A 26,908-nucleotide genomic window follows, 5' to 3' on the forward strand; every position below is an offset into this window, starting at 1 on the left:
CACGAAAGGTACACTTGGACGTGATTTTGTCGACATCAGTCCATTACGTCACCAATTTTGGTGTTTCCGGGTCAGTAACTGCTTGAAGAAACGCATGTCAGTCCATTCAAAATTCAGATCCCTTGCAGAATAATCTTTGCATATACAATCTCTCTGATGCAGCGCACACGAAGCATGAAGGTTACCATTATTGGTGACATCGCCTTTTTTTTTTTTCTTTTAGGAGGCGTCGTTTTTATATACGGTGTCAGTATATACACGCTGGTCGTTCACGCTATCTATTCTGGCCCTTCAAAGACGGAACTGAGTTTCCCCCATTTGTCGCAGATGCGCCTGTATACGTGTATGCACGCTATACTGTTTGCTCTTGGATGAAGGCTTTGTGTTAGTTTTATCCTCTTGTGGCTTTGTCCTCTTAATCTGATAAAACCCGCTTGTCCATAACTTACCTATATACTCAACTGGAAAAATCCCACACCTCTTCCGTTGCGAATAATAAAAAAGAGCTAGAATAGTGCGGGAACCTCTAACCTGACGTGCACGTTAGATGGGGATGGGGTCGCCTATAGATAGCTTAGCTTCCGTGGTAGGTATGGCATAGGTACGGTTGCGCCTCAGGCATACCGCAGCACAGCTGGCATTTTAGCGCCATCGCTCTCACTTGATGCTGGTTCACGCTTAACGCTGTCGGAACAGAACCTATATCCATGAGAGCTATAGGTGACTCGCGTTTTACAGACTGGCAAAGCGCACTGAAAAGACGAAACATGAGTCAAAAGAAGCGTTACCAAGAAGAGCTGTCGTTTGCCCAACTGTCCTTTCGCCTCGAAATTCTTGCCAATGCGCTTCACCGTGAAAGCCATCACCGTCGCCGCCAATGCGCGGACGGTTCTTCGCTCATTTCCACAGCTGATGAGCGAAGGACACCTGCGCCCTGCATGCAGTGCGGTCACAGCTTCCGGTATTCGCGGCCGACATTGAGGAAGAGGGGATCTCGCGCCTCGGGCTCTCCTTGTGGACCCATTGTGCTCCTCGACTCGTCTCGCCCGTCCCCGGGGAGCGGAGAAGGCGGGGTGGGCGGGATACGCGCCGCTTGGCACGACGCCGAAGGCGTGCTGTCCTCCTGCCCCAGCGCCGCCGCGGCTTGCTCACGCGGGGATAATTCATCGGGACGGGATGAGGAGGAGAGTGTGCACAGGAGGGGAATTAATGAGGTGGCGCGTCGAGGCGTCGCAACGGAGGACCCCTCCGACACCCCCGCTTTGGCGTCTAACGAACGACTGTATACTCCCGGGTGCTGTCCTCATCGGTCGGCTGGTCTCGCTCCCTGACCACGGCGTCTCAGGTCGTCCCCGATTCTGGGTATCCATAGCATCTGGGTCCCTCGGAACTCACCTGCCTGGCGAGTGCGAGCCCTTGCTTTCCACTGCGGTATATTTCGGAAGGACAACAATTTCAAAGGGACCCGCGATCAGTGGAGAAGTATAGTCAACCCGTACTAAAGCGAAACTTTGGTATATAAAAATTATTTCGTTAAATCGGGAACTTCGTTAAACTGGGTGAGGCATTTCTCGATCACCTAGTTAATTCGGTACATTTGATTATATGGTGTAGTGGCGTCCACAAAGTTACAGCGGCATCATGTTGGCAAAGCTCGATTGCTCAGAAATTGCAGTTGCGGCTCGCGGTGCCAACCGACGCCACTATAATACGCATGAAAAGAAATGAAAGAAATGTTACCCCAACAAGAAGAGCTCCAGGGGACTACACTTTATCCACGTGCAAAGAGGTCTGCGATATTTTCTTGCGTGCGCTTCGCAAGCAATGACCCCACGACTTCCTCTTTAACTTAAAGTGCGTCAAGCTTCAGCACGTCTTTCGTCACCTCGCTTGTTCCAGCAAACTTCCGCAGCAGGTAAAGGACATGTTCACAACATCACCCGCCATATTTGATGAATTGAATAAATCTATTTTCGCACGGCGTAGTTTTGTAAAAGTGGAAAGAAGGCGTTCCGTGATGCACTCACTCCGAGATGCGTTACCGTTGAGTGGGAACCAACGAATTTTTGCGGGTTCTCTACAAAGTGGTAAAAAAATTAACATTTTCATCTGAATATTTTTTGAAAGAAAGGTTCGTAAATTGGAACAGATTGCGAAACTCGTCTCGTTATTTCCAGTTATTCAAAGCATTGGACCATATGGGCGTCTCAGGGAGGGATCAAGATATCTTCGTTAAATCAGGAGTTTCGTTAAGACGGCTATTGGCTTTATACCTGGCGTTTAAGCGAAGACCCATATTTTTTTAAAATGGACTCTTCAATTATTTAGCTGACTTCATCAACGATGCTATACGTACCATGCAGTGCTGGCTAACATAAAAAAAGGTAATCATGCTATGAAGCAAGCCGGGTAGCTGATTATAGTTTCCTTTTAGCTATTAGACTCAGGTGCTTAAAAGTAATAGGGGATTTATAGCCGATCTTCGTAATAACCATATCGATTTCTAAAATTTTCGAAACCGGGCTTCTCTTTGCGCTGCGGCTCAACGAATGTCGTGCACCGCGCACCGTTTTCGAAAGCACGCGCTGCGAAGCGGTGTCAATCACCACACGTCACTCCGGAGACCACCTGTCACGCGATGGACTGTGTCCCGCCTGCGTTGCAGTGTTCGCACGTTAAAGGTGCGCCAGGCGGTGGCGCGTCTTGTGATTAATACTGATTAAATAAAACACATAGGGAGGCGACGAGACGAGGCGACGAGACGAGGCGGCGAGACGATTGCGTTTTGTCTAGCTGCCTCCTTATGTATTTTGTCTGTTTTTTTTTTTTACCATTAAATTTAAATAATTATGAAGCGAAGCGAACTAGTCCAGCAGCAACTACTCGTAGGTTAATAGAGTTTGCGATACGCCGAGAGGTGCACTTTACGACGCCCGCGGTGGGCGAAATTCTTCTCGCCAATGCACCGACGGAAGCCTCATTGTCGAAATTTCAGAAAGCTACATTCAATTATATTTTTATTGCAACGCTGACAAAGCCGTCTATAAATCTCAAAGCCCCGCTGTTGATTTTTTATTTTATTTTTGGTTAACCTTCTTGTAAAAGCTGTGTGGTTCGCTGAAGGCGAATTTCGAATGGTCTTGCGTTGACATATTCTCCCAGTGCACCGGGTGCGCCCTGATTTCTTCCGCCTCCATGAGGTGCACCCTCGCCTTCCATCTACATCGTCCCTCGGCTCGTGACGGCCTACGGAGCGGTTGGGTGTCGGGTGCACATATGGCTTTCCGCTGCTCTTCCGGCACAGGATTAGGGCTGAAGAATTTGGCCGAGGAGACTTATATAATCTCCTTCCCAGAAACATGGAAGATTCCGTTCAGCGCCAGGCTTACTCTGTATGGCCCGTGTATATGGCTGTATGTGTATTAGACTCTTTGCATGCATGTTGGGTGGCTTTGCGGAGTCGGCAGCGAGTTTCCGACGGCTCTCCGCGGCTATAGGAAGGCGCGGTGGAGTGGCAAGAAAGATGGGAATCGCTATTCGCCCCAGGATTTGTTTTCCTCCTGACAGCAGTGAACAAAGGAGAGCTCTGTCTTGCTGAGGGCCGACTCCCGAGGAAGAAAAGAGCCAACTCAATGCCGAGCGTGAAGCGAAGAAACGCCGAACAAAAAGGCGACGGCAAACGCAGCGGCAGTACCCGTCGGTTCGACAGCTTGTGTTCGTCTTCTCTGGAGCCGACAGGCCCGCGCTCAGGACTCCTCCCGACTCGCCTCCGTCGCCGCGGCCTCAATCAAGCGCGCGCGAGCTCGGAAGCGGAGAGAATGAAGCGTGAGGAAGAGAGAGAGAGAGCTTTAGCGGCAAGGAAGCGAGATACGATGCTGTGTACGAGAGCCACTTCCCCTCCCCAACCTTCCCCTAAACCCAACTTCCCCTTCCCCCTGGTCACCAAGAGTGATGCCACAAAGATGGCCAACATAAGACGTGACCAGTACCCCCTCCCCAAAAATAAACCATAGTCACCACCACCACCACGAGAGCCACGGCTGGCGGCATGTCTAACACAAGCAGGAGCGCGTAGACTGAGGAGGACCGCGGGAGCGCGAAGGAACGCTCCGCACCACTTCGGCGATGCACGCGCGCGGCCGGCGCAGAACGAAGAAAGCCGAGGAGGCGAAACGAAAACGCGTCAGCCCCGTCGGTCGCTCGGCGCGCGCGCACGTCACAGGCGCGGGAAGGAAGGCGAGAGCCTCAACAGCCAGCAGCGGTGGCGACCTCGGCGGCAGCAACGACGCCGACGGGATGACGTTGACGGATCACCGCGGCGCGGCCCGCAAGAGCGCCGAGTCGCCGCGCGCTCCAGGACTTCGAGAGCTGCGGCCGATAGGACGACTGCCGCTACTATACTGTGCTTCTGGCTGCTACGCGTTCGCTGCTGCGTCTACGGTGGCGTTTGATGGAGGAGCGGGACGCGGCCGCTCAGCCGACCTGCTCCATCACATAGGCCTCTCCTCCGACTCGAATAAGAGCGGCCGTGCATGCATTGACCCGCTCAGTAACGCGCGCTCGGTGCGCTGGTGCTGCACCTCCGGTGTCGGCGGGTGTCCGCCGACAGACTCTTGTTTTCTCGCGCCCCATCGAATCCACGGTTCGCCCTGGCGAGAGCGTGTACTATGCTTGTGACAAGAACAATTCGCGAGAAAACAGGCGAAAACACCTCGTCGTAGGCGCCCCCGGGGGAGACATGGGGGGAGGTGCTCCGGGGGCGCGACTATTGAGCGCACAAAAGGGGGGCGAGGGGCCAAAAGGTAAATACAATTTGGATGGACACTAAACACTATGAAGGACAGAAGGAGAAGAAAGGACAGGACGGGTCGAGGAGGTTGGTTAACCGACCGGAGCCCTCCCGCGGAGTCGTGCCTTTCTGACCGCTTCATCTAGGCGGAGGTCGTAGGTCACGCTGACAACCAGGGGCTTCCCTGTTCCAGCATTGCCTTGATAGACTGTCGCGTATAAGATATGCACGCGTGGGTCACCTGAAGGTGACCCGTGCGTGCTGCTGCGGCAAGATGTACTACATGCGGGCTGCGCCTGTTGTGACATTCTTACGAGCTGGTTACTCCGTATTGTTAACCCGGTATGGAGGCGCATGTCCCGATATACCACTTGCGGGAAGTTGGGATCAGTCAGCATTGTCAATGCTTCTTAACATTGGATCATAGAGATTTCTCTCTGTAGAGTCTAGAAACAAACATAAAGATGCGGCCAGAATTTCATATTGTACTCTAGCACGCATCGCCATATGCACAGTGATCGCCGACAGCAAGGGAATGGATGATCAGTTTGTAATTTTTGTTATGATGTTCTGGATAATAGGATTTTAATCTTCCTTTTTTGCGGCTATATGGTTGTCATTGTCACATGCATGTTTCCGCCAGGTATGAGAACGTTCATGAATAATCTTGTTGGTGAAATACAGCAGTCTCCGTAAAATATACTGAAGAAAACAAAAGACGGGAGATATTTGCTGGCGCACTCGACGGATCATCGCAGGAGCCTTCGTTGCCATCATCGCTGTCTTCGATATTATATAATTCGTGGATACATGGTAGAAGAAAATAGCGCAGGAGACGCGGGACAAGGAAGTAGACACAACACGAGCACTAACAACTGAATGTATTCAAAGCGTGAGCGTATGAATACATAATGTAGGGTATCAAGACCACTCCTTTTATACGGTCTTCGGTGGCGTCCCGCTAGCGGCATATGGTTATTTTTTAAGGCGAAAGCCTTTCTAGGCTCATGGAACGAAATCCCGTGCGCGAGATCTGTCAACGCCACCTATCCTGCGCGAGATTCCGCCAGATGCGTTTTCCTTGTCCAGCGTTCCTGCCATCTGCAATTCCACACGAACGCGCTCCAAGGAACGCCACGCGACAGGAGCGATGGTGTAACGTCCAAACTCACACTTGCCGAAGAAAGCGTGACCGATAAGAGCTTTTCCTTTCCTGTAAACAAATTATAATTATGTGTAGCACTGCAACGAACGCCGATAAGAGGCAAACGATAAGAGGCAAATATGATAGGAGTGGAGGGTAGGCTTTCGCCATTCCCCTTTTAAGACACATCTAAGAGACCCTCTAATTTCTCCTACCCCAGGCAGCACCAGCCATCGGCCCAATATTGGGGATTGATTGGGGATTACTAGCCCACAAGTGGCCCAATGGTGCCAATTAGCTACCAATAATGTGCAGCCGTGCTATAACATAATCATTATTGGCCCAGTGAACTTCACCCATATCCGTTATTGGCATTCAACCGGCTAAACGCGGTCACTAATTCCCATGCATATTGAACAGCTTGCCCTTATTGTATACACAATGACACAACCTGGGCATTATTGGCCAACCAGCTACAATGGTTTGCCAATATCTTCCACACCATGGTATAACCTGGTAAATATTGTCCGGTCAATAACAACGGCTTCACAATATTGAATTTATCTAGGCATACAGTGGTCAATAATGCCCAACCAACTTTGGCGGCTACCTAATATTGTAATATCTTGGTTTCTACTGGTCGATATTGTCTAATGAGCCTTGATGGCTGGCCAGCATTGCACATATCATGTATAGGTTGGGCAATAATGTTCTGCCAATATGGCTGTCTTGTCAACATTGAATATATATTGGCATGCATTGGTCAATATTGTTCTGACAGTCATGCTGGCCAGCCAACAATGTATACAGATCGGCTTATAGTGGTCAATATTGTTTGATGGACTGTGATGGCTAACCAGCATTGGACATATGGCATAGCTTGGTTAATATTGTCCGGCCATTATGGTTGTCTTATTAACATTGAATATATCTTGGCGTGCATCGGTCAATATTGCCCCACCAGCTTTGGTGGCATCCCAACATTGCATATATCTTTGTTTATAGTGGTCAACATTGTGTAATGAGCTTTGATGGCTGGCCAGCATTGCACATATAATGGCATAAATTGATTAATATTGTCCGGCCATTATGGTTGTCTTGTCAGCTATAAATAAATCTTGGCATATATTGGTCAATAGTGACCCGCCTGTCATGGCGGCCTGCCAACAGTGTATACATATTGCAATATTTTGTTCAATATTGTTCGATTTACTGTGATGGCTAGCCAGCATTGCACCCTAATGGCATAGGCTGGGCAATAATTCACATTCTAACCAATTGTATGCCAGTTTTAAAATAATTATTGAATGACTAATATCTCCACTGACGAACAACACAAATTAACAATTGCGACCTCGTCGATTTCGGTGATTGTTGGCTCCCCCCCCCTCACGCACACAGACAAGCGCACAAGAAAACAGGAATAGTGTCCTATCACTGTCGCATACACACTTGATTTCACTATGAAAATATCTAGTAATAAAACCACGCTATCGTGGTTACGATGATGTTTTCGGCGAACATGCATGTTGTGTGCATGTTCGCGTGTGTCTGCTTAGCATCGCAGCCGAACTGCGCATTTGCCGCGTATAGATGGTGCCAAGGCCTTGCCGCGCTGCCGGCCGCGTGGCCTCAATGACGGCCACTCGTCGGCGCGACGTCGCGACGCGTGTCACACGTGGGGAGTGGGCACGCGCTCTTCCGAGCGCAGTGTCCTCGAAGTACAGTCGACCCGAATTTCAAAGGCGCGGTCGATCCGGCGACGCCGTCTCACGCATACGCGTATTCTCATGGCATGGCCGACCGTCGAGGCATTCGTTGTACGCGTCCAGCGATGACGACATTCCTTGGGCTGTCAGTACGCTCTGCGTGTTGACGGACAGAGTAAGAGGTTTGTTGTATATAAGCTGATCTGCCTCCAGATATCAGCCTTTCAAATGCGATGACCATTAAATAGGGAACCTTCAGCATTCCCTTGAGTTCTCCCTCAATGTGTGGCCATGAATACCACGTCCAGATACTGAGTGGTCGCCGTTATATACGCACCCGCGCTTCTTGTAACTATATATCTCACTATGTAGAATACTATGTCTCGTAAGATAGTAAATGTTTCTTAATTCGGTGCAGCGAACTTATCAAAGCGCATTTAAGTAACGTACGCGACTTCGGATGAGGCACTTCTTGCGCGATGCCTGTACTCTCCTGTTTAGTAATTTCTTTTTGTCAGTTCAGACGACGCAAATACGAACTGACTTCTTCGGACGAAGGCCTTCACACTCCGTGCTGGTTCCCTCTATGTGCTCGAATGAGGACTACGGAGTTACGGACTACAGTTCGCAGCGACCGCAGGCGAAACAATATTGGGCGCGAGGGCATACCGTGGCGCCACCTCTCGGAAGCGCCCGCATGACGAACTAAGTGGCATATATCGCACGTTGAACTGCTGCTGTAGGATGCTTTCCTACAGTTCAGTTACGCGTTAGCATTGCATTCATTTATTTATTTGATATATACAACTCGGCCTGGGCCTGTATAAATTATATTGAGGTATTAGACCCACTTATTCGGCAAGAAAGCACTTCACCGAATCAGAGTTATCGAAGCTGGCGAGTATACTTATGACGACGCGCACCGGCTGCAGCATTGCTGCTGTTATGGAAAAAAAAAAGAAAAACTGAAGCTGCCACACAGCCAGACGGATCTAAGCGGTCACTGAACAGGTAACAGGATCCCTCTGCAAAGGCAGAGGACTGTCCGGAGTCTGATATGCTGAGCGCCTTCGCATAGTGCCGGTGGAAGCGGCACCGTTCGCCTGCTCCATTGAACGTAGTAGAGCAAGCAAGTTTGACTGTGGGGATGACGTGGAGTAATTTTTTAGCAACTGTGAAGACGTGTGCTCCACGCAGCGAACTCTTGCACTCTGACGTATACCGTCATTGGCCCTCTTGGTTATAGCGGTTATCTGTTATCCCTCCGCGCAGCAGGTTTTTTTCTTCTGTTTTTTTTACGCATACTCGATCAGCACATCACAACATGCATGCAGTGCTCCATCTTTCGTTTATTCACAGACTTTGTCATTTGAAATTACTACAGTACTGGAAACGCTGAGACAACTCACCATGCATATCGCTGCCCGAGGTGGCAGAATCTTGTAGTTTACTTACGTGAAACTTCCGTGTCAACGCGTTCATTTAGAATAATTTGAGACTTTCCGGCTTTCGCACGATCCTTCCTTTCTTCGGGAGGGTACTGCTCCATGAAGAAGCCGGCATATTTTTCATCCTTCCAGCCGTAGTATCGTTAGCTTCACAAGTGATAAACGCAAATTAAAACGCGCGCGCCGTTTCTTCTGCTGCACACCGAACTGTTTGGAGCCAACTTCAAGGAAGAAATCGTGGTCGCTGAAATGTCTGCTGCGCATATCATGAGAATAATCACTCGCTTCTTTGCACATTCAAATCTTGTTCAAGAAGATACTGTGAGCTTATGTTTCTGGTAGCGATGCGAGCTTGCGCCAAGTTCCCTCGCCTGCTTCCATTACAGAGCAGTACCGTACTGCAGCAACAGCTTAAATAAACTTCAGCAGCCTCAGTAACGATGCAGGATCAAAAAGTGCAAGGCTGGCAATCTTTATCAACCAAAACTACAGAAATAAGCGCGACTATTAGCTTTTAAAACTCGCAAATTCAATAGAGCGTCCGCTTCAGCAGCCTTAAGAGGAGTCACGTGATCCTTCTTGCTCCCCTACAGGTCGACACTAGCGCCATTCATTCCATGTGGTGGCGCTCGCGCTTCAATAAAAACGCCTCTTTCCCTTTTGTTCGTGGCCTCAGTGTATATTAAAACTTTTTCCCTCGTCCCAACGCCTCCTTTTTATTCAGCCTTTCTTGTGTCTACGCTCTAATCCTGTCCTCTTAGCCATTTCTATTACATTGTTATGTCATCTCGTTTACCAAAGCATCGTGAAACGGTAATTAAATGGCCATGGAGCCCAGCAAAACCTGCCAGGTTTCTTAGTGCCGACATACCGAAGTTATCGGGCGCATAAATTATTCATCGGATCAGCATCACTAAGCACGGTGCATTGCGCATGAAGGTAATTATATCCACCCGGGAGCACATTATGAACCAGAGTGTGCGTCATGTTCGTCCCGTATTGGATGGTATATTTCAAAGTAAAAGTGTTTGATGCAGACAACACAGTTATGCAGCGGTCACCTATACAGACCAAAATGCAGATAAATGCCTGACGAAGAGTTTGCCCTCTTCTTGCTCCAACAGGAGCACAAGACATAAGAGCAGAAGACATACACTCAAGGCATATTCATAATGGGTATTAGTGCATTTTTTTATATTGAACACCTTATATATAACCACGGGTAGCGCACTGTGCAGTGCCAAGTTATAAAACATTGCATGAACTTCATTTTTTCTTGACAATGTAACGCACCTCATGATTCGTAATTTTTTGTGCCGTCGACTCTTCGCCTTGTTGTCACGTCTGTTTCCTGGTAACTGACGAGACGACGTATCACTGCTTACAACGTGCGGGACCTTCTAAAGATCCGCAGTCCTGCAGGCATGTATACAGGCCATGGACAAGAATGGCGTCGGAATATATGATAACGGATGCCGACGACACTTTTAATACAAAGCTCCATCAAGCATGCCACTTTCGCCCTCATGTCTGTGTCTCAACAATTGTGCACGCCGAGCAACAGCGGGAATTTATTTTCTTCTCTCTTATCCACTTTTCCTTCCTACGGGCAGCAGCTTACGTCGTGTCACGTGATATTGTGAACAAATAATGTACCACCACTGCTGCGCTATATCGACGCTGTGTTTTCTCATTTTTTTTTCCATTTTTGTTTGTAAATGTGGCACAATGCGTTAATGGCAGTCCAAACAGGCGGTGCCAAACATATATCTCATGTGCATGTGCCTTGTGTCGTGTCCATGCAGATTCGTCGAACCCGGCTGACTTCGGCTACGGTCCCCAGGCGGGCTTCTACGACTTCTTTCCCGGGCAACAGCCCCCACCTCCCCCGCCTCCTCCCGGCCCCGACGGAATGCCCTTCCCACCTACGGGCTCGGGTCCCGTTCAGGGACAGGGCTCCGGTGGACCCCTGGACTCGCACTCGGGACCAGGTGCGTGCAACACGTATACATATGCGAGCTGTATAGTACACGTCTACCAACGTTCACATTTTACACTGCATCCGTTTTCGAGCTTCTCTAGCTATACAGTGGCGTTCATGCATATAGACAGGTGTCAGGTGTGTGTTTACAACCGACCCAAAAGTAAAATGGAACTCATGAACGATCGCATCGCTGCGCGTTCTGGCATCATTTGAGCGTCATAAAGAGAGGGAGAGCACGTCCGCTACATGTCAGGCTGAATAGTGCTACATTTGATTCCAGTCTTATCAGTAGCAGTAGCAATGCAATTTCCCCAAAGCTCCCGTGTTCTGTTTTACTCAACAATTTAGCTCGCATACTCTTGGATATTTCACTTAACATCACTGTTCGATTTCACACATGCTGGCTCTCTGTGGAAGTTTGACATGTCCAAGTTCAGTTTCTAGAGCGCAGTGCACTCTATATAAACTGTATGGTCCAAAAGACGGAAACAGGGCCTCAACTTTGGTGTGCGGTATGGAGTGTTCAATGTCTCGTACTCAATCTCTGTAAGGGCTGGCATTGTATTATTTTTTACTGCCTGATGATCTCCAACATGCACGCGTCGTACACCACAGTGGCGCCTTTTGCGTCTCGCCTTGCGTGGAGGGGAAACGCAAACCCCGATACTCTGGCGCAGTAACATGAGCCCTGATCGCTAAGACACCGCGGTTTGTCGAGTGTAGGGCTTTTACAAGAATAAGTTCAGTGAAAGAGATTGTTATTAGTCATTTTAAAAGCATTCAATCTCGGGGTAGAGATATATAAAAAAAGGTCTGATAACTCTAATTTTATTAGCCCGTAATGGGAGAGCTAGCCACGAAACCCAGACGCTAATTTATTTCGTTTTGTGAGTATCCCTACTTTGGGCGCCAAAATCGTGGGTTGTAGAAAAGCGAACGGTTAAGGGCCTGTCACACTAGCACGACATGACGCCGATTTGGTCTGCCAACAGCGCGTCTTCCTGATGTCTGCGTCTATGTCACACTGCGCCGACGGAAACAGTCGGCCGACAGTCGGTGTCGGCGCCGCGTCGCTCGCAAGACGGCTGTCGGCCGACGGTCGCCCAACTCCTATGTCACACTAGCCAGACAACGTGGGAAACCTCCCCACCGACCAGGCCCTCTCATTCTCACTCTCTTCTCGTGTCATTATACGTTCATTTTCTTAATCCTTTTATTTTTTTTTCTACCATGCAAAATTCTCCTTTCTGTAGCTACTCCCTATATTATTTTTCATGGTTTATTCTCGTAACAACTTAAGGAACGCTTAATTTTAATTCTATTTCATGTATTCGACCATACCAAAACATGCGTCTCAACAGTCGTGATTATGGGCCGAGACTGAATAGTGCCCAGTATTTTACGGCTCAGGTTGCTGGATCAGAACGACGTTAGTGTTCGAAAAACAAACGCTGTCCACGGCGAATAAGAGACAGTGTATATTAAAAGGTGAAAAAAAAAAAAGGAAAAAAAAAACTCTACCCTTGGGATCGAACTCACGACCTCCTGTTTGATAGCCAGCTGCGCTAACCACTGCACCACGAAAGTTAGGCCTAACCGGCCCTTTCAGAGGCTGAGATATATGGTTCCAGCTAATACGCTGTCTTGCAGTGCGAAAGTCGCGAAGGTAGTAGGAGCGTTTACCGCTTAACTGACTGTCCAGCTTGCTGAGAGTAAACTGCAGATAGTTTGAATCATGCCATGTTGTGCAGTAAAAGGTAAAACTTTCGGCAGATTTTCTAAAACCTTAGGCGCATTTCACAGGGCCGGCCGCGGGACCACGACTGCTGTTGGTTCTGTTGTAAAGTTTAAACGCAAGTTCTGCGCTTTTTGCGCACACAATTCTTGAAACACATTGAATTATGCAACAAAAAATTATTGCGTGATGCGTAACATAGCGTTGAAATTGGGTTGCGAAGTAGCGACGCAGCGGCTAGACGTTAAACACAATGATCGAAGTGCGCAGGAGGATCGGCATCTCTGCTGGCTTCAGGAAAATAATCGCTTCTTTTCATCATTTCTTTGTCACGTACTATGTTCATTTTGCATTATTCTGTGCAGTTCGGAAAAGCGGAAAGATTGCTCACGGTCCCAACGAGCGCCACAAATCTATGCGCCCCGAATTCACTCGCCCCGAAAAGAAAACGCTGCCGTTGATATTCCACACGCATTCGGCGGCCTCGAGTATTTTGGCGGCTCACGCTCGCGTTTCGGTGACGGATTATGCATTGATTCTACTTTTTTTACGTATATTAGTGCTGAAAGGTATTCGCTGTCGACGAGGTGTACTGAGTCGGTTTTGCGTTTCGAGAAAGTTTTTGCTCGGCGGCCGATCTCTCGAAGACTCGGCCACCGACAGTCGGCAGACTGGTTTTGTCGGTGTCCCCGGCCTCAAAGCCTGTCACACTGGGAAGACATTTGGTTTTCGGTCGTGTTGGTGTCGTTGTCGGCCTAGTGTGACAGCTTGGTCGGCCGCAGACATGGTCGGCCGACGAGTTGGCCGACTGTCGGTGTCGTTGTCGGGTCTGCGTCGGTGTCGTGTCGTGCTAGTGTGACAGGCCCTTTAGAATTTTAATTCTGGAAGGACAAATAAACGGCCTCTGTGTATTACGGGACTGACCACAATCGTGTCCTGTGGATGTAGCAATGCATGGTGGTGCATCGCGGGAACTTAATTCAATGCGAAAATTGAATCAATCTCAGCTTCGAATGGCTGATAATTTGTTGAGCATCTCTATTTTATAGTCTTGTTCTAGTCCATGTTTAGAACTCTGCGCGCTCATTTTCTTTTCTTTCGTGCAGGAAGCGTGAACCTCGGCTCAGACGCGCCCTACCTTCAGCCGCCGCCGACGTCGTCCCAGCAATCGCGCGGCGGACCCAGCCCCGACGCCGTGCTCAGCCTGCAGGGGGGCGAGCCCTACGGGGCACCCTCGCGCGCCGACAGCGGCTTCGCCCCGCTCAACCACCCGCCAATCAGCGAAACGCCTGTCTGGTGACGTCACCCGCACCGCCCATCCCCGTGAAAGAAATGGCAAGGGAGAAAGGAAAGCACCCGCCTCTCCTCCTCAATGCAGCGGCCCGCCACCGGCGCTTCTGCAGCAGCTACTACGTTTGCGCTCGGCAGACGGCGGCGCCATCTTCCGCGCAGTTCTTGAATGATATGAGGAGCCGGATAAACGCAAGATGAAGACAGCTAATGCAGAGGAAGAAAAAGCGTGTACTCCAATGGCATGAAACTTTTTCTTTCTTTCGTCTTCTTGGCCAGCCTGTACTGCATTTTTTTTTCTTTGAATGGATTAGAAGCTTGCTTCGAGTGCGGGTAGGAAACCCTAGGCGGAGCGTTTACCGCGCCGATGCTCTCCCGACTCGTAGCAGTGCTAGAAGAAAAGAACAAGAAAGACGCAGGACGCAGCAGCCTGCGTTTGTCCGCTTGTCCACCAGGTCAGACTGTCAGTGTACACACGCGCAGAAAACGATGAAACCTGAAGTTCGCGCGCCTTCAACGCCACAGGAAAACGACTACAGACTCTTCGCTTCGGCCAGACGGCAAACATCCCTTCTTCCTCGTCCTTTGCTCGGCTCTTGACAGGGCCGCCTCGGCAGCTGCTTCTCTCGCCCGTCCGCCATGGCCATCGCCCTCGACCTCCTCCCACAAATTCGATCTCTGCCCCCAAGGAGCTGCTGCCGACGACAGAGGACTCGTCGCGGAAGATGGCGAAAGGCGCTGGCGACGACCTTGCGTGTGCGTGCGTGCGTGCGTCCATGTTTGCGCTTGGCGGCGGCGACGTCTTTCCTCCTCTCCTATCAAATTTCCGGCGACAGACCTGCTTTCTCCTCGCTCTCTACCGTGCCGCTGCCGCCGCCGTCTGGGGAGTGGCTCCGGAATGTGCGCGCCCCGAACTAGAAGCGTCCGCCCGCCTTGCTCTCTTTCATTCTCTCCTTCCTCACTTTCTCTCCTTCGTTCTTGCACTCGCGAAAGCGATGCGATGGCCGCAGGAAAACAGGACCCCGAGTCCAGCAAGCGGTAGGCTGCAAAGCACGCAGTGTAGAAACAGATGAGGTTCCAGAGAGATGTAGTTAAATGTGCGCGTCCAAATTATACATCAGGATTGCGCCTGTAGTTTCGCATTCTGCTTCAGGAGAGAATACATAGAGAGTGCGAAACTACTGACACAGTTCTGTGTCGGCCATGAATTTTGTTCGCGTGATTGTGCCGCCCAAGTATGGGATACTACTAATGCAAAGATCGACCTCAAGAATTATTTCTTTCACTGAAACCTATTGTCTTTCAAGAAATATTTAACGGTAACCCTGCTGAGGAAGAAGGAAAACAAGGGAAACATCATTGTATTTACTCTGCGCACTACTGGTGAGCAATGTAAGAAGTTTAGTGCAAGACCAACTAAACGCACGGTGCACAGTCGAGACGAAAGCGGTTTCTTCAGCTCTTAGGCTGTAGTTACGAAATTCACGTTACACGAGGCCATCTGCTCGCTTTTCGCAAGCAGCCATTCGTATAGAACACAGTAATCATTCTCGTCAAATTTGGTCAATATACAGCAACTTCAGAATTCCTTGTTCCTTTCACAGTAGGCCAGCGGCTGGACTCAGCGAAGGCAAGGATGACCGGGCGAGCGCACTCCATCTTTCAACTCATTTAAAAATTTCAATAGAGAGTTCATAGACAGTCTATAGCCTTGCTATCGACCGTCTATTTACCTTTTGTTAGATATCCACAAAGCTGGTCGCGGGGGCGGTGGTCGCTGTCGTCGGCATGGAAAGGACAGAGAATGCCACGGGACGTGGTTGTCAAGAACAAATTCATAAAAGCAGACGGGAGTCTGAGGAACACACGAGACAAGTGGTGAAAGTGGCGCGCTGTTCGTGCAAATCTCGGCTGTCTCTCAAGTTCATTTTTTGTGTACATAAGAGCGACTAAAAACAAAAAATCACAGCAAATCACAGTCTTTTTGTCGTTTCTTGTTGGGTAGCGGTATCGTGCCCGCTGTGTGGCACGGATATCGTCCCTCGCTTTACCAGATCGTCGTGGCTCAAAGAGGATGCCTGGTAATTAAGCGCTGCAATTAGTTTTAAGAATGAAAAAGTAAGTGGTATATTTTCAGGAAATGCTACTCCAGTTTAGCCCAAAATTTTTCATCGGTTGGAATCCTGGCAACAATGAAAGAAGGCGCCTGCATGAAAGGTGGAGCATTTATTATTGTGAGAGTTCATGTCTGAGGCAGGGTGTATGATAAGCAACTTTTTACATTTTAGTCTGAAGATGCAAGTAAGTGTAGTTATAGCATAAAGAATTATTCATTCAGCTGAACACTGTGATTATATCTCGTCTCTGTTATTGCGGCTCGTATATGCCACCAGGCCACAGTAATATACGGTCCCGTTAGCACAGCACGATTATGGTCCGTTCTGGTAACTGGTTCCATGAAGGCACCACACGTTGATGCAGTTGCCAAGACCGACGGCTATATGCATAAGGCTGCAATGGCAACCAGGTACTTTTTTTTTTCATTTCGAAAAATGTATGTTTACAGCTACAAATGCTCGCAGCAGTAAATATTAATGCCGAAAGAAAATTTCATTGGCAGCAGTTTATTGGACGGTGCCAGAATGCAAGGCTAAATATCGACAATTTTCAATGCAAGCTCCCAGTTTTACATCAAGTTTTATAATTTTAAACAATACAGTGCAACCGCTTTTTAGTCCTCAATGATTCTGAGGTGCTCAGGATTCTTCCGAGAGATCTCAATAAAAATCTAAGATGCCTTTTTTTACATCGAAATGAAAGTTGTCCTTCTTTTGCTGTTTTTGGAATTTGGCCGAATTTGATACGTTGTGGAGAAAACTTTACAGTCTCTAGAGCCTCAGATTTTCCCTTAAATTAACAATAAATTTCCTGGGATGCGTTGATTTTTAGATTGTCTTATGTGATGTTCTTGGTTCTTAATAGCCGCAAAATCAGCCGTGAACAGAGCCAGGGGGTGGCGGTATCAGCTACGGTTACAATATGCAATTACCTTCACCGTAATGATTTCCTGTCTCTAGATGAGTGTATGTTACCTTTATGTTGCGTTCCGAGACGCTTCCCAGCAACAATCGCCGTTTAAGTCCCTGAGAGATAACCAGTGAGGAGATAGAAGTTGCGGGACACTACCGTTGAGAGAACGGAATTCCGCGGCTGCAAACACCGTGCTTGTCTGTCACACCAAAAACGCCGCAGCCGTAGAGAAAGAATGAATAAGAGAGGACACTCCCATTGACCCCAGCGACCCAATCGCCTCTAGCGCGCTTAGCGGTGGGTGAGAACAACTGGCCCACACTTTCGGATGCTTCCTGTTCCTGTTTCCCTGGCGCGAATTTCAAATAGCTTACGCGCCGCCCAGTGGATTTTAGCGCACTCAAGGTGCGTGAAAGCATCTGGCACACAGTTCTTGTTTTGGATTCATTGGTGCAAATTCCAAAATGCTTGCGCGTTACTCACTTTTGTCTGTGGCCTGCCGTGGATAGAATCTCTCATTTAGCCCCTTCTGCGAATTTCGTCGTCCCGAAATTACTTTGAATGTAAGAAGCGTTTACTTATAATAGGCAGGCGTGGATTCATAAATCAACAAAGGTTCGTTCTGTCTGGTGCGATTGTCTTCTGTTTGAGCAGGTAGTCATTCAGCATGCAATATTTAATAAAGACATAGAGTGTCGAAGAACCACTTTATTTCATTGCAAGATAAAAAAAAAATGAGCACAAAATCTGGGCACAAACCAAGACCAGCATGGCGGAGAAAGGCTCGATACAAAGGCAACTGTATTCCTTAATATAATCAAATCTGAATAGATATAATAACAGAGAGAACACAATTACAAAAAAAAGTCAACACATCGCTAGTGCTTGCAGAAAAAAAAAAGACAAGATGGCCATGCCAAATGTACAGATAATGCTTTGCAGCTGAGCTGGCACAGAGGTTGAAAAATAAACGCTGCTCCAATGTCAGCAGCTTGTTTTACTCTTTTATGCACCACTTTGTCACAAGTTTGAGTATTTTGTGACCAGTCAATCATCGTCAGCAGTCCAAATATCATGAAGAGAAGGGAACTTTAATCCTCATCCTGCTGTCCCATGGTATGCGGAAGAAAGTAATTTCTGGCTTCTTATGCGTTCTGCCGTTATACTGGAACCACGACACAGAGCAGTATAGCTGCCGCAGGAAGGGCCGCCGGACGACATGCAGAATGGTCTGAAAATATCAATTCACGCACGTGCTATTCTGAATTGCCAAACCATATTCACAAGTCATAACGATGTTAATATTTTTTTGAATGCAGTAGAAAAGTGCTCCGCCATACAGAAACGCTGGCATAACGACACACGTAATAGAATTGGACTGATTTGGCTCTAAATAGCAGTTGACGACAGGCGCTGATAAAGTATACCCGAAATATGCCAGCCCTTTCGTGATTTGAAATACGCGCCAATTCTGCGCCTGCGCAAAACAATCTGCCCGCAATTGTCAGAGTAACAAACAGGCTCAGGGTTTCATAAATGCGCACTGACTTTGCCCTTAAGCTGCACCGCGAAATAAGTGCGCTCTGCAGCCCCTCATCCCATCCTCTTAGGTACTTTTGTAATCAACGATGTAAAACCATAACACTAGCCACTGATGTCTGTTTATCTCGGTATTTTCAAACAGAAAAACATGTCTCACCTGTTGTCCACGCGAAAAGTCGTTTGGTGCACCACAGCAATACCGAGCTGACAGAGCAGACGACTTGCAGTCTTGCCTGTTTCTTCAATCAATTACATCTTTATATGTATGTTAAAATAGTGGCCTTAAAGCATAAGATAATTATTTAACAACAAGAAAGTTTTACGCTTGAATTTAAAAACATTTTTTTCCCGTTTGTGCCCTCTGGCGTTGGGTGAGAATAGACGCCTGAGTAGTTGTGACGTACTTTCTGAGGCCATTTTTAGCCGCGTGTCCTCTCTTTATATTTTCTTTATTCCGCAGCTTTAGACCTATTGCCTTTGATGATTCTTGAGTGAGCCAGAATAAAATGCTCGCTACCAAAAACACGATCAATCTCCACAATACACCAGAAATGGTGCCACAAATAGGGAAAAGTCAAATATTTTCATGCGCCGAGTCATTGGCGTACCTCCGTAAACACGCCGCCTTGCCCATATGATATACTCACACCCTGCTGCACCTCTTAAAGTTGAGTTTGCTGGAAGCCTTATGGAATCCCCGCCCTTAAAAACTATCTCCAGGTACCACATCTTAATAGAAAAATCGGCTATGATGGTGACATCCGCATTTAATCTTTCGGTTTTTCCCACACTGTTCCGTATTTTCAAAGAAAATGCAATGGTCGTTACCATGCAGTAATACTTCGATAAAAACCAATTAAAAATTGGTCTTTGGTGGCTCATTATATATCAGCAAATTATTATTTATCTTGTCTGCGCATTCCGAAGCCGGAATGAGTTTTAAAACTGAGCTTCATAAAATATAGGCAATGTGCACATTGTTCATATATAATATGTGCTTTGAAATTTTGCGTAAAGCATACGAATACTAAGCACAGAATGCGTAAAACTGACCTACTTTTCTGAAATTAATTCCGGCTTCCTTCAATGGTCACCGTTATTCTGGCCTATGGGGAGGAATTTAGGGTCAAAGAAAGGGGTGAGGATAAAAACAGCGCTGGCGGGCTAAGGGTGGGGAAATGACAGGCTGGGACAAAGCCGCGATATATCGGCGAACCAAGAGAACTCAATGGGTTTGTACGGGCCTTGTAAGATGTGGGGTTGTAATAGGTGGATAAATAGTTCTCCCCGCTGAGTCACGACTGACAGTCCAAACCGCCCGCGTATGGTATACCGTGCACACACCGACCACTGCGGGACATGATCTTGGGAACAAAGGAACAACACGTGCTGACCACAAATAGGCATTTATAGCTTCAAATAACAACAATGCCAGCTAGCTATAAAACACACAATGAATCTATAGGTCGTCCGACTCAACAGCAAGACTACGGGCAAATGTTCGCCGACGCTAGGACAGGGAATAAACTCCGAGGCCGGACAGGACGGGCATGCGGCAAATTAAAGTCCCGTGCTTCGCCTCTTCGGCGACTCAGTAGTGCCGCGAGGATGCGTCCGCTCGAGTCTAGTTCTCGATACCGAATACCTATTGGCTTTCCCCGCGTGCGCATAGATGGGGCCTTCCTTGGCGCTCGTGCTGCCGCGACGCTGACGTAATCTCTCCATAGTTAATTTTAACGTTAACTATCCGCACTGGCACCGTCTCGTGGTATACAGATAGGGTAACTTGCGTGAGGGAAAGCCGATTTTAAGGGGAACGATGGGAGATCGTTCCCCACATTCCCCACCTGAAATTGACCTACGCGTCTGTGGGTATACATATTATGGAGATGTCTTTATGAATCTGCACTTGAGGCAGGACCTTACAGGAGAGGTAGCACCGACGACGTCCTAGCAGACTTGCGCGGTGCGCTGACAGTTGCGTGAATGTCTCCGCGGACTGCTGGCATGTTACGTGGTCTTCAGTGTCTGCAGGTCGGTACGCAGTGGGGCTCGGTCGAAAACTGCGGCCGGGAATACATAGAGGTGGAGCCGCTGTCTGAAAGGCAGATGCAGCTGGCGCCATATATAGGGTACCGCGAGCCGATGCCATGGGATCGTGGGGAGTGGACCACGTGTCCACAGGGCCCACAAGACAGGCTGAAAACTACTGGCCAGGGTTGCCGCGGGTGAACGCGCCAAACAGAGTCCAGGCGCTTCCGTCGCAGCAGGCGACACCAGACGATGTGCAAAGGCCATTAAGCCTGAGTGGCTCCAGTGAACCTGCATACAACGGCCAGAATGCTCTCCGCATGCCTTTGATGAAAGTCAAGGAAGGTGGCACCGGCGTCCACGTTGGGTTTCATAAAAAACTTGCTAGCAAACGTGTCACGCGGCTGTAAAAAAAGCAAAGTTCAAGGGAACAAAGCTCTTTCTTGAGTTGAACGAGACTGTTAGTTTGTGCGAGGCTATGAAAATAACGAGCGGGCACCTATATGTGCTCCCGCTCTCAAACACCATGGCCCTGAAGGTCATTTCTTGTGCCGTGGTGCGGGCAGCTACGAAAGTTTTAGGCCTGATCACTTTGACAAAGACCGCCTTCAAAAAAAAAAAAAAAAGAAACAACGATCCGAAAAAGGGTTACATGCACAGCCGCAAGGAAACATTGGCTCAGTGGGATAGTCCGACACCGCTCACCCCACGAAGCAATTTGCGGTCGGTGCCCACCGCCCCCGAAGGTGTCGGAACTCCCAATGCCAAGCTGCAATACCAGCATGCACGTCGTGGAACCCGTGTCCCCCATGGTACTCGGCTTCCAGAGCCGCGACTCTCGGAGTAGCATAGCGACAGATGAGAAAATGTGTACAGGAAAACTCGGACCACCCACGCGGCTTCCGTACTCACTCACTTCAGGCTGGCAACTCCGCGATCTCTTGCGCTCATTCCATGTGGACCAGGCTGTTCTCAAATTGCAAGCCTCTCTAAAGAGCACAAAAAATGGACCCGGCATGTCGAAAAGTTCAAACATGCTGCAGCTGGATTCGTCTCTCACTCAAGAAAGCATGCATGTCGCAGGGCCTAGCGATCAAAATTCATTCTATCATAAGCATTTGTCGTGTCCTGGCAAAGAACGCCCCTTGAATCGAACAGTCCAATGTTCCAAGAGCACGCGCGTTGGGCGCCAGATGTGGATTTGCAATAGGGAGATAAATACATTCTCCCCGCGTGCACCGAGTGCACACCGACCACTGCGGGCCGTGCTCTTGGAAAGAAAGGAACGCCTGATGACAACACACATGAATTTATTGCTGCAATAACAACGTCAGCTAGCTGTAAAACACGCTAACCAATATATAGTCGTCCGACTCATCAGCAGGGCTAGGGGCGAATATTCGCCCATGCTAGAGCAGGGGATCAACCTGGAGGCTGAACAGGGTAAGCAAGCGTGAAATTTCTCATGAGGCGTCGCCTCGCCGGCGACTCCAGAGTGCAGCGAGGATCCTACCGTTCGCGTCCACTTCCCGATGCCTTCGGAAGACCTCTTGGCTTTCCCTGCGTGCGCAGTGATGAAGCCTTCCTCGGCGCTCGGGCTGCCGCGACAGTGGCGCCATCTCTTCATAATTAATTTTAACGCAACTATCCACGCTGGTACCGTTTCGTGATAGCTAGGGTAACTACTGCGAGGCAAAGCCGGCTTTAAAGGAAACGATGGGAGATCATTCATTCCCCACAAAGGGCAAAGGTGACTATGGGCAGCCGAGATGAAGGTTGGTAATTTAGGTTAAAATGTTTTCTGGAATAGTGAAATAGGATGATGAATATGGTGGAAATGTGCTGGATCTTGAAGATGGTGGAAAGAAGTCCGGAGGGCGGCATAGGAAAAGGTGCCAACCCAATGCGAGAAGGACCTCTTAAATATATGAAGTAAAATGAGAAAATAATGATGGGTGAAGTGAATGGCTGATCAGAAATCATATAAAATCATATAAAGAACAACTACATATTGTAGCGGCTGGCAGAGAACGAGGACAATTAGAGCTTATCCAGTGACTTGGCTGATAATGACGACGCCGAAGCCACACTTCTTGGACTGTTACGCCCGCACGCAAATTCATTCGCTCCCAGAACGAGGAAGAAGAAGTAAGAACAACGATCATGTCGCTCTCCGGCGATTTCGTAGACCTGGGCTCAGACCTGGAGGAGGGCCGCCTGCTGGGCTCCTCGTCTAGCTTCGAGCGGCCCGATGAAGACTCGGCGCCGCAGCCACCTCGGCGCTCCGGAAGGCTGATCGTCTACCGACAGGCCTGCATCATCTTCGTCTGTTGCGTCGCGCTTCACCTGCTGTTGCTGGCGCTGCTCTGGGTGGCCGGGTCGACCAATCAGCGTCGCGCGGGTCGCTGATGGCACAGCGGAAGCACACTGGAGGCATACGGGCTTAAGTATTCGGGTAGGTGCATGGTGGTATGTGTAGATATTGGCTTTGGAGGCATACAAACCAGATACATCTTAAAGGCCGCCCTCAAACCTACATAGCTTAGACCTGCTGTCGTGACGTTACCGACGTCGCGGTCGAGTATCTGACATCAGAAATGGCTGTCAGTGGGTGAATTCTGTCGGGGTGACGTGCCTCGAAACTGTTGAATACGATGGCCGCTTTCCTGTCAGATGTACTGCATGTATTCGTCTGACCGCGAATAGAGTGTGCCTTGGATTTAAGGAACTAAATTTTCGAAATAAAAAAAAGTGAGCTCAGGACATATAACACCATAGTAATACAGACTGCAATAGATTGGAACGACCTGCACACTGAAGCTTAATCCACCCTGGCCATGAATCTTTTGAATCAGTCATATCACCGAACTACTTAAATCATCTATTAGTCCACTTCTACCCGCCGGGATGGCACAGTGGTTAGGGTGCTCGACTACTGTGCCCAAGGATGCGGGATCGAATCCCGGCCTCGGCGGCCGCTTCTCGATGGAGGCGAAAAGCAAGGCGCCCGTGTGCTGTGCGATGCCAGTGCACGTTAAAGAACCCCAGGTGGTCGAAATTTGAGTCCTCCACTACGGCGTCTCTCATAGCCTGAGTCGCTTTGGGACGTTAAGCCCCACAAACCAAACCAAACCAGTCCACTTCTCATGTAACGCCGCTGGTGAGGCTTCGAGGTGCCAATAAATAAATAAACTCATAATATGCACTAAACTCAGTAGTTTTCTCTAGCAGTGTGACCACAACTTGAGTCCAAATATTGACGAAGGTAGCAACGAAAAAAAAAAGATCTACAGTCAAGGTTTTCTAATCCAACGCTTTTTTTTATTACCGCACTAAAACCTGCGATGAACATAATCAGAAAAAAAAAAAAGAAAATTTTTATACAGTAGCGGCTATAGTTTGTGATCATATTTACCCACAACTCGACCTGATGTCGCCCTTATTAAAGCATTACTTTTTCCATCCTGTCAAGGTGCCGGAATAATGAGGAGTTTTATTGCAATATGAGGCATCGCTTCCTAAAATGCGTATTCCCAATAATCTTATAGTGGCACCCTCACTTCGCACGCATGGAAGACCAGTGCGCTCTTGCCATTTTTGTACTTCGGACGACGTACTAAAGTTATCCAAATGGTTTAAGTTAAAATTATCACAGCGCAAAGCTTAGGCCGCTTCTTGTGGCCCATCCTCCTCTTAATCAATTACAAGCACAGAATAATGCTTGGGTATTCGTGCAGTTGAAGCACATGTATATTCAAAGCCCGCACTCTCACCTGCGCGTATATGGAAGCAATCTCATTTACGAGTTCCCTGGTAAACCACCTTGCTCTTGATACCCGAAATTCGGTGGAAGAGACCGACTCCACGAGCTTCAACCAGTTACTTTCCTGCTTTTGTATGGTTTAACTTGCGGTGTTGATAACGATCAACACCCACATATTGTGCGTTTGTGGCGACTTGTACCATAAATCGCATCATTCCCGCAAGATAAGGGACCCAGGTAAAGCGGTAATCGTATGAGGCGACAACCCTTGGCGATATGTCGCGCAACGACGACGCCTGTCGTTGCCGCTGGTGCACACGGCACGAAGCGACGGGACGCGGCGACAGAGCGGCGTGAATCACTACCACCAGGTTAGCTTCTCTAACGCCCAGAATCACAGAAAGTGCTGCCGTCACGCACGTCAGTTACAGATTTGGGCAACTGTACGTTCGTATCCATGGCTTGGTTTAGCGAGACTTTATACCAATGTCGGGTTGCCTTGCTCATAATATGGTGGCTTTCAACTCGAGAGCATTTACGAGATAATAGAGGCAAACAATAAATGATTAGTGCTTAGGCCAGTTAAATTGGTTCACAGGAAGGGAAAGGCGCAGTAACTGTCACACTTGCTCTGTGGACACCCGAACCGCGCCGTAAGGGAAGGGAGGAGGGTGGGAATGAAAGTGGAAAGAGAGAAAGAGGAGCCGTAGTGGAGGGCTACGGAGTAATTTCGACCACCTGGGGATCTTTAACGTGCGCTGACATCGCACAACACACGGACGCCTCTTCGTTTCGCCTCCATCGAAACGCAGCCGCCGAGGTCGGGTTCGAACCCGGGAACTCCGGCACAGTAGTCGGGCGTCTTACCACTGCACCACCCCGGCGGGGCACTTAGGCCAGTGGCAAAGTGCATATACGCGAACGAGAATCGTCAATGGGAGCTGCGGACGGGGGCTGTTATTGTTTTCTTGTCATGCCCTTAAAGGTGCGCTCAATTGTCTCTGTCTTTTTAACTCTCTTGGCTCATGGACGTCGTGGACAGAAATTGTCATCAGAAAAGGACCTTCGCTCTGGCATGTAAGAAAAAAGTTTCTCCACAGGGACTCGAACCACTTTCACTCCGATATTCAGCCGAGCGTGCAAATCACTACTCCACACCGGAGTCTAAAAAACAGAATGCTCGTAATCCTCATTGTCTAGTGACAAGCCTGCCGTTTCCATGACGACGTAGGCGGTGCCACTATGCCTCGGTGGAGGATATGAGAAGGTGTGTGTTGGCGACTCTTCAGTCCTTCCAGCATGTGGCGCAATCTGTCGGCGTGAAGGGGATCTGGGCATGCGCAGTCACGGCCGGTCTCGAAGAAGGCCGAACTTCGAGGAAGAGCTCCCTCGAGACCGGCCGTGACGCAGTGGAGCGCGCGGTGGCGGATCACGGTAACAGATCGCGGTATACACTAAAACTCTCTATTCTCTCCCTGGACGCGGCAGCTAGCGGACGCGCGATGTGTGTTATGAGAACGCCTATATGTCTCCACACACTAATCGGGCTCGTGCTGCAAAGAGCAAGTATCGGAAGCGTTAGGAACAACTATAGCATCTAGTGGTACTCAGCGGACTTCTCAATCTCCGACAACGAGGAGAGAGAACTAGCGCGTTATATCGCTCTTAAGTGATCTTAAGCGCCTACTAGAATTTTTGTTTCAGCTCGCACTGAACACATATTTCTCAGCAACTTTGTCGGTCTATATCTGAGGACTCTCCTGCGAAACTCCACACTCAAAAAGTTTTCGAAACGAATATATCTTGACAACTTGGGTATAGCTGCGCTGCACTGTCACTCTGAAATGCATGAAAACCTAATGGTGTTTCATCACACAGTAGGCGGCACGGATAACTATCATTTGTGCAGTCTTAATGACACTGTGAGCACTTCGCATTGCACCCACTGAAGATAAATATGCGCACTAAAACATGTAACGGCTCCATTCAAAATGACAGCACGTTAATGAGTTAAACGTAATTGCAGACGAAAAATAAACGCATGGAAAGCACACAAGAAATGACAAAAGTGAAAACCAATCTGAAAGCCTACCAAGCTCTGACAAGAAAAAAATGAAGCATAACTGCATCTAAATGTAATCATGAACAGCAAATAGGTATCTTAATTCCGGGCTAACTTCGATTCTGCTGGTAAAATTCAGAATATATTTTTTTGTTCACTATACACTGTAAAGCGGACGGCGTCTTGAAGTCTTTACGATATATATAGTTCTCTGTTTCCTCTCTCTACAGGTGCCTCCAAAGGCTGTCAGCACTCAAGAGGAGAGTGATCGGGCTTTATACGCAATAATCGAAACGATAATTTTTTTTTTTTATTGCTGTTCGTACTCAACTTGCTTTCGTATTGCTTAGAGTGGAATTAGTAGCAGAACACGGTAGCACG

At 48.5% G+C, this 26,908-nt stretch overlaps 1 protein-coding gene across 1 annotated transcript in view; it reads left to right on the forward strand.

Annotated features, from left to right (window-relative positions):
* Positions 1–16,066, forward strand: part of LOC146195678 (LIM/homeobox protein Lhx1-like) — a 196,223-nt gene extending 180,157 nt beyond the window's left edge. The window contains exons 6-7 of the mRNA XM_084597875.1: positions 10,896–11,081; positions 13,916–16,066. Coding sequence (XP_084454001.1) covers positions 10,896–11,081; positions 13,916–14,109 — 380 coding nt within the window. The 3' untranslated portion in view covers positions 14,110–16,066. The remainder of the gene's footprint in view (positions 1–10,895; positions 11,082–13,915) is intronic.
* The last annotated feature ends 10,842 nt before the right edge of the window (positions 16,067–26,908 follow it).

Source organism: Amblyomma maculatum, chromosome 3 (genome assembly GCF_055883805.1).
Source record: "Amblyomma maculatum isolate TAMU_Amacu chromosome 3, ASM5588380v1, whole genome shotgun sequence".
Lineage (NCBI taxonomy): Eukaryota > Metazoa > Arthropoda > Arachnida > Ixodida > Ixodidae > Amblyomma > Amblyomma maculatum.